This window comes from Physeter macrocephalus, unplaced genomic scaffold, assembly GCF_002837175.3.
Source record: "Physeter macrocephalus isolate SW-GA unplaced genomic scaffold, ASM283717v5 random_71, whole genome shotgun sequence".
NCBI classification, from domain to species: Eukaryota; Metazoa; Chordata; class Mammalia; order Artiodactyla; family Physeteridae; genus Physeter; species Physeter macrocephalus.
The window spans coordinates 1-12,931 of NW_021145357.1; the positions used below are offsets into that span (position 1 = coordinate 1).

The window sequence follows — 12,931 nt, forward strand, 5'->3', positions numbered from 1 at the left end:
ATGTCTTTGTTCTATAACGAGGCTATAGAGGTAGATAGGAAAATTTTTTTTAAAGTTTTATTGAGGTATGATTGATATACCATAAGCTGTACATATTTAATGTATACAATTTGATGAGTTTGGACATATGCATATGCCCATGAAACACATCACCACAACACCAAGGTAATAAACATTTCCATCACCTCCAAACATTTCCTTGTGTCCGTGTGTGTGTGTGTGTGTGTGTGTGTGTGTGTGTGTGTGTGTTAAGAACACCTAACATGAGATCTACCCTCTTAACAAATTTTTAAATGTATAATACGGTCTTGTTCACTATAGGGAGATGCTTTTTAAGTAGAATCAACTGGAATTCAGGAAGAGCATATAAATAACTGAAGTCTAGGTGACATTGACTCAGTTGAGAAGCTAAAAGAAGCTGAAAGGTTTCGGGGGGAAGATAACAAGTTTAGTTTATTGCTTTCGAAGTGCCTGTAGATATCCAAGTGGAGGTGTCCAATAGGCCATTGGATTAGTGGAACTTGAGCTCAGGAGAACTAGACTAGAAATCCAACTTAGTAATTGAGCTTCTCTTTCAACAATGGTGGCTTAGGGCTTCTCTGGTGGCGCAGTGGTTGAGAGTCCGCCTGCCGATGGTTCATGCCCCGACCCGGGAAGATCCCACATGCCGCGGAGCGGCTGGGCCCGTGAGCCATGGCCGCTGAGCCTGCGCGTTTGGAGCCTGTGCTCCGCAACGGGAAAGGCAACAGTGAGAGGCAACAATGATGGCTTAAGTAATTTGTCCAGTCCTCAAGCTGAGCTGCAGACAACTAAAAATGTTAGGAGAGCTTTTACCCTAGAGTCATTTGCTGATCCAAAATTGGTGGCAGAAAATAGGCTGTGTGGGGCAAGTGAGACAAAATTTGGAGTCCAAATGTCCCCAAAGGTAATTACTTAGGTAAACCACCTTCCTATTTAGGGTTAGGATCCTGAAAGGCTGCACTCCTAGGGGAAACCTAGGAGTAGGATAAACCAGAAGTAAACAGAAAATCCAGACCTGAAATAGTCAAAAGCCCAAATTAAGAACCAATTCATGGGTTTAAGAGCAAGTTAGACTCAACTGAGGAGTAAGTGATGAATTGGAAGAAAGGACAGAAGAAACCACTCAGAATGAAGCATGGATACAAAGGAATGAAACATATAAAAGAGGGGGTTGGAGATATAAAGAATACCATGAGAAAGTCTGACACACCTTTATTTGGAGCCCAGGAGGGGGGAAATAATAGGGTAGAAGCAATATTTAAAGAGATAATGGCTGAGAAACTTAAAAAATAAATGAAATACATCAAGCCACAGATTCAAGAAGTTCAACAAATCTCAAGATTAAAAAAAAAAAAAAAATCCATACCTGGAGCCATCAGAGTGAAGCTGCAGGAAATTAAACCAAATATAAAATCTTAAAAATAGGCAGAAAAAAGAGAATTGGTTACCTTCAGAGGAGTAACCATTTGATTAACAACTTTTTTTTCACAGCAAAAATGGAAGCCATAAAATTGTAAAATAATATTGTAAATGTGCTGAAAGAAAATGACTGCCAATTTAGAATTACATATCTAGAGAAAACGTCCTTCAAAAACAAAGGTGTGGGGCTTCCCTGGTGGCGCAGTGGTTGAGGGCCCGCCTGCCGATGCAGGGGACGCGGGTTCGTGCCCCAGTCCGGGAGGATCCCACGTGCCGCGGAGCGGCTGGGCCCGTGGGCCATGGCCGCTGGGCCTGCGCGTCCAGAACCTGTGCTCCGCAGCGGTGAGAGCGGTGCCTGCGTACCGCAAAAAACAAAACAAAACAAAGGTGAAATAAAGATGTATTCAGAAAAACCAAAACCAAGAAAGTTAGCCACCAACAGAAGGGCACTAATTCTCAAGCGGAAGGAATATTATTCCAGATGAGTGTTGGCAGTACAGGAAGGAATAAAGAGCATTAAAAATTGCAAAACTCAATGACCACTGCTTTAATTAATAAGCATTAATGTCTTGTGAGATTGAACATATATATGGAATTTAAATTCTATAAACGTATACACCTACACTTACCCAAGAGGAACAATTGCATCTCACCACAAGAACCTTGTACAAAAATGGTCATAGCTGCTTTATACATAATGGCTCCAAACTGGAAACAGCCCAGATGTGCTCGCCTGTGTCTCAGCCAGTTGGAGGTCCTGAATTCATCAACAGGAGAGTGGCTAAACAAACTGTGGAATATTTATGCAATGGCATGCTACTCATAAATAAAAAGGAACCAATTGCTGATAAATGCAAAAACATGGAAGAATCTTGAAATGTGTCAAGCAAAAGAAGCTAGACAAAAAAGAGTACATAGGATGTGAGTCCATTTATGGGAAGAACAGACGAAACTAATCTATGATAATAGAAATTGGAATAGTGATTGTCTCTGAGGGAAGGGCAAAGGGGTATGAGTGAATTTTTTGAGGTGATAAAAATGTTCTTTATGTTAATCTGTGTAATGGGCAGAATACATTACTCAAAATTAATCGATCTGTAGACTTAAGATCTGTGCATTTTGCTGCAGTAAATAATACTACAATTAGTATATTAGTATCAATATAGTACTTAAAAAAGTTACACAACAATATAGTTCTGGAGGGAGTGACGGTGGTAAATGGAATTAAATTATTCCTTCATTTTTCACGAGGAGGGTAAAAGTGTTACATAAAATTAGACCTTGCCAGTTCAAGGAGGCACGTCGTAATTTTTAGCGTAACCACTAAAAGAGTAGAAAAAGAGTGTGTAACTTCCAATTGACAGAGGCAGGGAAGGAATAATAAATAGTAATCAATGCAAAACAAGGCAAGAAGGGGGAGAAACAGGATTATAGAAGGACGAAAAGCATATAGTAATATGCTTGATGTAAATGCAACATAGTATATCCATATTTGTGGCTGTGAAACTTCGTATAAGGGTGAAATCCGCCAGAGAGATTGTAGAGTGAGGAAAAGAGAAATGAGGGGAAACTGGGCAAATGGCAGGGGGTCTGGTCCTTCTCTCCTGTCACTTCCCTTGCGCTCTTTTTCTGAGTTCTTTCCAAAGGCTGTCTCAGTTTCCCTGCTAGTCCCTCACCATCAGTATTTTCCCCCTCTGATTCAATCAATATACATACTCAAATCCGCTTCTCCTGCCTCAAGTTTCTAGCTTCTGTGAACCACATCCAGACGTGTAGTGTTCACAGTCACCTAAAGTCTCTTCCTGTTCCATTTCGCTTGCTGATGGCAAAAACAGCTTCTAAAGCCTGCATTTTTGAGAGAGGAAAAAGTAGGAGTATGGTGGTTACATGTATTGAAGAAATTTAAATCCTGGGAAGGAAAAACAGAAATAAGCACACCGATAGCAGAGGATGGTTTCGATCCATCGACCTCTGGGTTATGGGCCCAGCACGCTTCCGCTGCGCCACTCTGCTACTTCGAAAAATAATTTTTCACGAAGCGTACAGAAAATTCGCTGAATGCTACCCATCCTGATTTCTTTACACAGCTCCCCCTAGTGTCTGCAAAGGTCGTTACTGTCAAATCCGTTCTTATTGGCTAGTTCCTGACACAGTAGGCTCTTTTCATTGGTTCATAAACCGGTTTACCAAAGTAAACCAATAGGCACAAGCGGCGGAGTACGGCGGGAGCCAATCGCACCGGAGTTTGTTGGGATACGCCGGCAGGCCGCCTCTCCAGTTCTCTGCCCGTTGGTGGAGAGGGGCGGTTGGTGTGGCCTCCATTGTTCGGGCTCTAGGACGCCATGAGGTAAGGGCTGTGGGGTGCCCTAGAGAGGTTTCGGGTATTCGACCGAAAACTGTGGGAAGTTGGGCTGAAAGGAGTCGGAGGACTTGAAAGGGCCGTGTATCGAGGGGCTGCACGGAAACCTGAGAGCTCCTGGGCTGAGAGAGTGGGGGAGGTCAGGGGCCGAGGAGGCGGGGTAACTCGGGCCGGGGATGGGGGTGGGGCCCAGGAGTGGGTAGGCAGGTTCGACACTTCGGTCTCTGGGGTGTTCAGATGAGGGGGTATCCTCAGGTCCCAGGAGGAGCACTTCCTCCCCCCCCATCTCGACTGAGAAGGCTGGAACGTGCCTCATGCATCCTCAGTGCCAAGTGCTTGACATCTAGGATATGCCTGATGCTTTTACCACGTGAACGAGTAAATGAGCAGTCACGTTAGTCTCTGAAGTCTTAGAGTTGGAGTGTCCCAGCAATTATGGGGCATTTCTTGTAGGGCTTACTGAGCCTCGTCAGTATTTAATGTGAGGTTTGATGTGATTAATTTATCCCGAAGGCGGAGGTCATGGGGGGGTGAGGCTGGGCACCTCACCCCCATGAGGAATTGGAATTGGGGGGGAGAAGTGTAAGTGGGAATGGGATCGCTTGGCTTCCAAAGGGAAGTGCACAGCGATGGAGGTAGGCTAACGCGAAATCATGTGGCCGGTATGGTGGAGATTGCTTCAACGAGGTCAAAACAAAGTTAAAATCTATTCATTCATTTCTAGGGGTGACAGAGGCCGCGGTCGTGGCGGGCGCTTTGGTTCCAGAGGAGGCCCAGGAGGAGGGTGAGTGCCAGTTTTTAGCATCTCTGCACCCGTTAGTTTCCATTTCAGTCATCTAAATAGGAGTTTGGAGTGGACTAATCTTACCTGCCTTTGTGAGATCCAGCTGTGGGTTAGAAGCATTCTTTGCATGCTCTCCTGGTAAATGAGTTTGGCCCCGTTATGCGAGGTCAGTTTGATTTCTGTGGTGAGTAATTTGGATTGTTTTTCGTATTTTAGGTTCAGGCCCTTTGTGCCACATATCCCATTTGATTTCTATTTGGTGAGTACCTTGGCCACTGTTCAGTTGTGGTTGAGACCAGCGTCTCCCTATTAATGAAGTCATGTGGTAGTTGGAGCAGAGAAGGGGATTAGTGAGTGGAGTTGGGGGTGGGTTTGAGTCAGCTGTGTGTTGCGTTACATACATAAACAGTGTAAGCTGGATGGGGAAGACAGTTCCTCCGCCACGGTGGGCAGTGACATGCTTATAATCTTTGTTCTGAACAGTTAATGGTATCTCTGGCTTATCTGTTAGTGTAACAGTAGTAAGAGCTTAAGTTATGGATATTCCCTCCAGCTTCTATCCTTGTTTGAACATCTTTTTTTTTTTTTTTTTTTTTTTTGTGGTATGCGGGCCTCCCTCCGCTGTGGCCTCTCCCGCTGCGGAGCACAGGCTCCGGACGCGCAGGCCCAGCGGCCATGGCTCACGGGCCCAGCCGCTCCGCGGCACGTGGGATCCTCCCAGACCGGGGCGCGAACCCGGCTCCCCTGCATCGGCAGGCGGACGCGCAACCACTGCGCCACCAGGGAAGCCCCTGAACATCTTAAGGAGTAAAAATAAGTGTTGTAGAATTTTCTGTTTTCAATTTTTTTGTGTTGTGGCAACAGAAAGAAAATCTCTATTGTATATTATTTTTGGTAAGTAGTATGTAGTTGTTTATTTCTGGTTTAGTGTGAAATGGCCTTTCCCCGGGTCAAGCCAGCGCCTGATGAAACTTCCTTCAGTGAGGCCTTGCTGAAGAGGAATCAGGACCTTGCTCCTAACTCTGCTGAACAGGTATATTTTGGGTTTCTTCCCGAGATTCCTCAAAGGAAGCCAAAGAAGTAAATAACTACTGGTGAGGTTACTGTTACCAGAGCCTAAACTCCACAGAAAGTTTAATCGTTCTCCTTATTTCTCTTTGGGGGTAGAGGGAGAGCGCCAGGTGAATATATAAACAAATTACATGTGCATTCATATTTTTACTGGGGAATCTATCTTTGGGATCAAAAAGTATTCAAGGCTGGAAGGGTCAGGATGTTCTCAGAGCCCGTGCAGGTATTGCTTCATCTCCTATTGAAGGGATTAGGGGAAAATATTCAAGCTTGATGAGAAGTTGCTTACAGTGTTTCACCTGAGGATTTTTTTTGTTTCCTGCTGTCTTTCAGGCCTCTATCCTTTCTCTGGTGACAAAAATTAACAATGTGATAGACAATTTGATTGTGGCTCCTGGGACATTTGAAGTGGTGAGTTTTTGATGATTTAGTCCTAGGAAAGGGGAGCCTTGTGGAAGTTTCCTTGGTTCCTGTCTCTTAATTCTTCAGGTGCCTATTCAAAGCCACTCTTAAAATAGGAAAGTACAGTGGAATTCCTTTGTAGTGCTGATCTTGGGGACCAGACTTATATCGTTACTGTCAGCTAACCATGATGAACCAGGCTTTTCATGTGCTTATTTTGGGATATGATTTGAACTCTGCTACTTCCAAATCCGGGTAATAAGCTGTGTTGTAAGTGAGTTCTGAGGGGAACTAGGCAGTCTTCTCACTTCTGAGTTTTCTTTTTGAAATCCCTTTTCCAACAGCAAATTGAAGAAGTCCGACAAGTCGGATCGTATAAAAAGGGAACGATGACTACAGGACACAATGTGGCTGACCTGGTGGTGATCCTAAAGATTTTGCCAACATGTGAGTGTGCCTCTGTCTGGCCTTAGGAGCAGAACATAGCAGTTGGATTTGAGGCATAGGGATCTTTAAAGCCCAAATTTCTTGTGAGAAAGGCTGTTTGGAAGACAAATGGGAAATTTAGTTTTTTAATGTGTGTTGTATCTGAAAGAATATGGCCAGTTACTATGGGGCAGTGTTTCTCAACTGGGGGTGATTTTGCTCCCCAGGGGATATTTGGCAGTGTCTGGAGATGTTGTGGGGCTAATGTTTTTGGGTAGAGGCCAGGGTTGCTGCTAAGCATTCTGCAGTACACAAGACAAACCTTACCTCCCAACCCCAAACAAAGAATTATCCAGGCCAATATGACATTAGTCCCACTGACAAGAAACCCTGCTGTGGAAAAAGGTGTGTGTATATAGGAGGAGGTGTCCTGTTCCCTGAGCCTTCCAATTTCTCTGTCCAGGTGTTAGCTTCGCCTTGTAAAAGTGTTCATTCAGCTGATTGTCCTTGCTCCAGCAGAAATCAGAGTGCAGAGATGTATAGAAAAATCTACATAAATAATTGTAATCTTCATTATCTCCTGTTGTTTCAATCTAGTGGAAGCCGTTGCTGCACTAGGGAACAAGGTCGTGGAGAGCCTAAGGGCACAGGATCCTTCTGAAGGTTTGAGTTTGTTGCTGAACATGTAATTTAGTGGTCACAGGAGTCAGGTCTATGATTATAAGTTCATTTTAACAAAGTCAGGTCAGGCTAGAAGGAAGAGCGAATGCAGAGTTTTAGGTTGGGGAAGTTTTGGGCAGAGTTCGCCAGCGTTCAAAATCCAGTTGATGGGCTTCCCTGGTGGCGCAGTGGTTGCGCGTCCGCCTGCCGATGCAGGGGAACTGGGTTCGCGCCCCGGTCTGGGAGGATCCCACATGCCGCGGAGCGGCTGGGCCCGTGAGCCATGGCCGCTGAGCCTGCGCGTCCGGAGCGCCTGTGCTCCGCAACGGTGCTCCACAACGGGAGAGGCCGTAGCAGAGGGAGGCCCGCATACCACAAAAAAAAAAAAAAAAAATCCAGTTGATGTCCCTTACTTTCAAACTCTGTATTCTCAGTTCTGATTCTGGACTGTTGCTGTTTTTAAAAATCTATCTAGGGGACTTCCCTGGTGGTCTAGTGGTTACGACACCGAGCTCCCAATGCAGGGGGCATGGGTTCCATCCTTGGTCAGGGAACTAAGATCCCACATGCCGCATGGTGCGGCCAAAAAGATAAATAAGTAAATAAATTGTAAAAAACCTATCTGTTCCCCCACCCTCATCCTGGATTTACCTTTGGTCATCTGATGGAAATATGAGTTACACCTTTTGATTTTTCTTTTTGCAGTTTTGACCATGCTGACCAATGAAACTGGCTTTGAAATCAGTTCTTCTGATGCTACAGTGAAGATTCTCATTACAACAGTGCCACCCAATCTCCGAAAACTGGACCCAGAACTCCACTGTTAGTCCTTTTATTCCGTTGCTGTTAAATTTGGGGAAATTCAAAACATGGTATAAAGTGCTATTGAGTTTACTTAGGTCCCAAAAGGTCACATGTGGAATAGCAACAAACTAAGTTTACCCTCAGACTTTGCTGTCTTCCTCTGTAATTTGGAAACAGTTTTACCAGCTTGCTAGTGAAATTGTCAAAGCCAGCATGGCCAAGAAAGTAGTTTGAGGATTTAAGAAAAAGGACTGAGGAAATATTTATGGAGGGGGGTAGGCTTTCGGAGAAAATTGGGGCTCTTGCATGCTTCCAGATTTGGTTTGGGGGAGTAATAGTGATTTTTGGACAGGTGACTTGCTGATCTGGGGAACACGGGGGTGGTTTAAGGAATTACTGTGTAATCCTGTCCTCCTTCCACGTTCTTGGACTATGGCAGTGGGATTGAATTGCTTGCTCAATAATGGGAATGTTTCATCTTGGTGGATGTCATGCTTGTCTTCTAGTGGATATCAAGGTGTTGCAGAGTGCCTTAGCAGCCATCCGACATGCCCGCTGGTTTGAGGAAAATGCTTCTCAGTCCACGTGAGTCCCTCTCTGTTTGAGTGAAGATATATCCTAATCCTTCTAATTACATTGAAGAGCAGGATACCCACCCCCCCAATACTTCCTCTCACAGAACATTTTTGGCTGTGATCTTCTGTCTGGATTTTGATTTTTACCTTAAGTAAGCAAACTTAGGTTGAGGGAAAGAAGGGAATGTATAGTTCTGGAAATAGCTTCATCTCTGTACCTTATGTGTGGAAGTAAATAATCTTATTACTTTATTTTTAGCTATAGTTGATGTACAGTATTATGTTACAGGTATACGACATAGTAATTCACAATTTTGAAAGGTTATACTCCATCTATAGTTATTATAAAATATTGGCTATATCCCCCATGTTGTACAGTATATCCTTGTAGCTTATTTTATACATAATAGTTTGTACCTCCTTAATCCAGTATTCCTATTTTGCCCCTCCCCACTTCCCTCTCCCCACTGGTAACCACTAGTTTGTTCTCTATATCTGTGAGTCTGTTTCCTTTTTGTTATATTCACTAGTTTGTTTCATGATGTTATTACTTTTAATCCTTGGTCCCTGTTACCTTCAGAGTTAAAGTTCTCATCAGACTGCTGAAGGATCTGAGGATTCGTTTTCCTGGCTTTGAGCCCCTCACTCCCTGGATACTTGACCTACTTGTAAGTAATGAAGGGCAATTGGAATTCCTGATCCTATGTTACAGTAGTTACTCTGAAACCTACCAGAATATGAAATTTGGTACAGATTAAAAAGAAATGGCAGGGAGGGGCAGAGAAGGGAAAGGGAAAAAAAGAAATCTCATTAGTGGACAAGTAATCCAATAAAGATTCAGTGTTTATTATTTCTTTGGGCTTTTGGAGTATGCAATTAAATGAGTAGCTATTACTGCACCTTTGTTTTTCTCATTACTGCTGTCATTTCATTAATGTGGTAATGGAGAGAAATTACTGAATGAACAGTCATTTCAGAACTGCTTCTCAATGTTAAAATTTTAGCTAGACATTAACCAGTTTTCTTCATGATGGTTTAAAGTTTTAATTTGTTGGAAGATAGAATTGCCAGTTTATGGCACACCTACCAGATTCATTTTCTTCTAGGGGCACTATGCTGTGATGAACAACCCCACCAGACAGCCTTTGGCCCTAAATGTGGCATACAGGTATAGCATGCTGCTTTGGGTTTGGGGCTGGATGTAAGCTGTCTTGTGTGTTCTTCTAATACCTCTCCATGTTTCAGACGATGCTTGCAGATTCTGGCTGCAGGACTCTTCCTGCCAGGGTCGGTGGGTATCACTGACCCCTGTGAGAGTGGCAACTTCAGAGTACACACAGTCATGACTCTGGAACAGCAGGTATTGGGACAGCTCTGAAATGGTCTGTTGTGCCCCACTCTTGAATATCTGGTCAGAAGGCAAGGGAATGTGGTTTTTAGTGGTCAGGGATTTGGGGGTTCTCACAGACTTTGGTCTTGAAATTAAAAGTTGTTTTTATCTCACTTTTCATAAGAATGTTAGTCAAATAAGGTATTTTGATTTTCATTGCTAATTTACCCTTACTTTGCTCTCCCTCAGGATATGGTCTGCTACACAGCTCAGACTCTGGTCCGAATCCTCTCACATGGTGGCTTTAGGAAGATCCTTGGCCAGGAGGGTGATGCCAGCTGTGAGTGACCACTGTGGGACAGGGGTTCTTTACGGTACTCTGATCTACAAAGAAACTCTACACTACTCATGTCTTATTGTTTCCACTGTGTGGGTCATGACTTGTATGTTGGGCTACTTGTCTGAAGTCACCTTTTTTCTCTTCTAGATCTTGCTTCTGAAATATCTACCTGGGATGGAGTGATAGTGACACCTTCAGAAAAGGCTTATGAGAAGCCACCAGAGAAGAAGGAAGGAGAGGAAGAGGAGGAGAATACAGAAGAGCCACCTCAAGGAGAGGAAGAGGAAAGCATGGAGACTCAGGAATGACCTCCCTGTCTCTTCACGCCCTTTCTTACCCAAGGAGAAGACTGGAGCCTAAGCTAACTGCTGCTGGGCTTTATGTGGTGGCATTTCTGAGGGATAGGGGAGACAGGAAGGAAGATTAAAAAGACACTATAGAAGGAATTGTCATTCCACTGTGTTCTGAAACTGGCTTAGTAGCCAGAAGTCTCCCATTTATGACCTATGCCATCCATCTATAGTGAAGCAGGATACCAACTTTTATTCCTAATACTCTAGAATCCCGAGCTCCTGGTAGCCTCTGTCAACCAGTACTTTGTTGTTGAAATGTTGTGAACTGTTAGTGTTTGCAATTTTTTTTTTTTTTACTAAGAAAAAAGATTAAAGTACTTCCTAGTAGGGCTCTTGGTCTTGTTTTTCCTTGGCATCTGGCAAGCTGTTTTGCTTCCTTTTGCTTTCTGTACTCTTCATTGAAAATGATACTTGAGCCTTTTCATTGTGAACACTAGATCTCAATTTGAAGCTATATTTGAATTAATGCAGAAGACTCTTGGAACCTTTCCATATACCAGAGTAAACTGGAATACCATTTAAGCATTTATTGAATTAAATGGTTCTAGTAACACTGCTACAGTAGTCAAGCCAGTGCAGTCAACAAAGAGGGTAGGTGGGTCATTCACCTTGACTTTGCCTGCCCTTTCTAGTGTAAACAAAAGAATATTGGAAGTCACAGGTAGAGGACATTCTGCCCAGGTCCAACAACCTCGCATGTAACAGAGGAAGCCCCTCCCTTGTTAATGAGGCTCGAGATGGTAGAGGAGGTGGGCCTTGAGTTTGGAGCTTAAAAAAAAGAAAATGTACAGGCCTCAGCTCATTCTTGGAAGCAAGAGCCAAAATAAACCCTTTGGGATCCTGAGTCCTGCTCTACACAGGTTTCTTTGGGCCCCACATAAATGGGTAAGACTGAAGTGCTTCAAACAAACCACAGGGCTGCCCTTTTGATGTCCCAACACCTACAGGGAGTCCTGGAGGAAACAGGCAGCCGGGGAACGGTATTTGTGCTATTCTGTGGCCATGGGCCCATCTTCTGGCCTGTTACTTGCTTGGGGAACCAGGGGGGTAAACTCCTGAATCCAGCATTGCCCTCCTTCGGGCTGTTTCCTTGGCAACACTGTGGTTTAGCCGCCTCAGCCGTTCCTACAAAACAAGATTTGGAATCAAATCAACTGCCCTGTGAAAGGATTTAGTGCTTGCTGTCAACTAGGCTGGAAAATATCTTAGGCTTGCTTCATGTCAACGTTTAAGTCTTCTAAGGTATGTAAGAACATAAATGAGAGCAACTAGGGGTTAAGAATAAGAACAGTAAGTTCTATTCTGGCTGGCATTAGTTGACAACTCCCTTTCCCCAAAAAGACTAAAAATTACGGTGACTTTCGTTGTGTTGGGGACTTCATGACACCCCTTGAAAATCGGAGAATACCTTAAGGACTTAGAAGAACAAAGAGTTACTGTTGGTAGGAAATTCCTATACCTGGGCATTCTGTAGGATGTTGTTAACCAAGACGACTCGTCGCCGGGCATTAAGGAGCTTCTTCACATAGGGGTCGAGATCCAGGGCCACTTTCTGATCCTCATTGATACGGCACAGTTCTGGGAAATGGAAGGAAGATGCAACTAAACACCTAATGGCCTTCTCGTTCTTGGAACAAGTAAGCTAGTAAATGCTACGGAAAGCACTCTTGTGCCACATGGGCACAGTCACTAGAAACTTAAGGAAAGAGGAGTCCATCGGCAGCCCTGGAAGCAAGTGACAGAAACCCAGCCCTAGAGGTTGGCAAAACCTGGAGTGAGTTGTAGGATCCCGCGTATACAGGGATGCTTACTCACCGGTAGCTAGGTTGTCAATTTGTTCCCGGAGCTCTACTTGGCTCTCTCTGCAAAGAGGTACAAGGCCTACACGGTCAGACACTTAATGGAACTCAAAAACCTTCTTCCCTATGTGTTTCCTAAGGGCTCAGAAAAGCCAGCCTCTGCCCCCACCGGCAGGCCCCCCACCGGCCTGCCCCGCCTCCAATCAGTTTCCCCCAATTCTTAGTCTCATCCGAACGCCGAACTCGTCTTGTCTCCGCCCTTTCTTGGCCCCGCCCCTACAAAACCAAATCGAGGAGAGGCCCCGCCCCAACCTTCCCTCTAGGGCACCTGACGGCGTGGACGTGAGAGTCAAGCTGCTGCACAGCCGGTCGCAGGAACTCGAGGAGCCCCTCCGCGAAGAGGTCGCGGCCTGCGGGCCCCGCCACGGGGGTTCCTGCCCCGGACACAGCGGCGGAACCAGCTCCCGCCATCACGAACTGCCCTTACGGCCGGAACCTGCCGCGAGGGCCGCCGGGAACTGAAACCCCGCCGAAGTGCGCCGCCAGGGGGCGCCCGGGGAGTGCCAGCTCCGACCCAGGCCTGGGATT

General features: G+C 44.9%; 2 protein-coding genes and 1 non-coding gene across 3 annotated transcripts; 1 reads left to right on the forward strand and 2 right to left on the reverse strand.

Annotated features, from left to right (window-relative positions):
- Positions 1-3,381: 3,381 nt before the first annotated feature.
- TRNAM-CAU (transfer RNA methionine (anticodon CAU)) lies at positions 3,382-3,453 on the reverse strand. Its single transcript has one exon. It is a non-coding gene; the product is annotated as a tRNA-Met (tRNA).
- A 239-nt stretch (positions 3,454-3,692) lies between these two features.
- On the forward strand, positions 3,693-10,871 carry ILF2 (interleukin enhancer binding factor 2). Its single transcript, XM_007130262.4, has 14 exons — positions 3,693-3,787; positions 4,524-4,583; positions 4,800-4,842; positions 5,512-5,616; positions 5,988-6,065; positions 6,401-6,503; positions 7,080-7,145; positions 7,848-7,964; positions 8,453-8,531; positions 9,102-9,189; positions 9,628-9,689; positions 9,767-9,881; positions 10,101-10,191; positions 10,339-10,871. Exons 1-14 carry the CDS (start codon positions 3,783-3,785, stop codon positions 10,497-10,499), a joined length of 1,173 nt encoding a protein of 390 aa, XP_007130324.1. The 5' UTR covers positions 3,693-3,782; the 3' UTR covers positions 10,500-10,871.
- Positions 10,872-11,056: 185 nt separating this feature from the next.
- SNAPIN (SNAP associated protein) lies at positions 11,057-12,918 on the reverse strand. The gene is made up of 4 exons (XM_007130261.4): positions 12,672-12,918; positions 12,360-12,406; positions 12,004-12,122; positions 11,057-11,669 (listed from the first exon to the last, which is right to left on the reverse strand). Exons 1-4 carry the CDS (start codon positions 12,812-12,814, stop codon positions 11,568-11,570), a joined length of 411 nt encoding a protein of 136 aa, XP_007130323.1. The 5' UTR covers positions 12,815-12,918; the 3' UTR covers positions 11,057-11,567.
- Positions 12,919-12,931: the final 13 nt, after the last annotated feature.

What these genes read in the sequence shown, in the direction of transcription:
- ILF2 (XM_007130262.4), top strand. An exon ending in CCTAAAGATTTTGCCAACAT is followed by an intron (nt 6,504 to 7,079) that starts GTGAGTGTGCCT and finishes GTTTCAATCTAG; the next exon opens with TGGAAGCCGTTGCTGCACTA. An exon ending in GAAAATGCTTCTCAGTCCAC is followed by an intron (nt 8,532 to 9,101) that starts GTGAGTCCCTCT and finishes TGTTACCTTCAG; the next exon opens with AGTTAAAGTTCTCATCAGAC.
- SNAPIN (XM_007130261.4), bottom strand. Translation starts at nt 12,814, where the DNA reads ATGGCGGGAGCTGGTTCCGCCGCTGTGTCCGGGGCAGGAACCCCCGTG. An exon ending in TCTCACGTCCACGCCGTCAG is followed by an intron (nt 12,407 to 12,671) that starts GTGCCCTAGAGG and finishes ACCTCTTTGCAG; the next exon opens with AGAGAGCCAAGTAGAGCTCC. An exon ending in ACATCCTACAGAATGCCCAG is followed by an intron (nt 11,670 to 12,003) that starts GTATAGGAATTT and finishes CTTGTTTTGTAG; the next exon opens with GAACGGCTGAGGCGGCTAAA.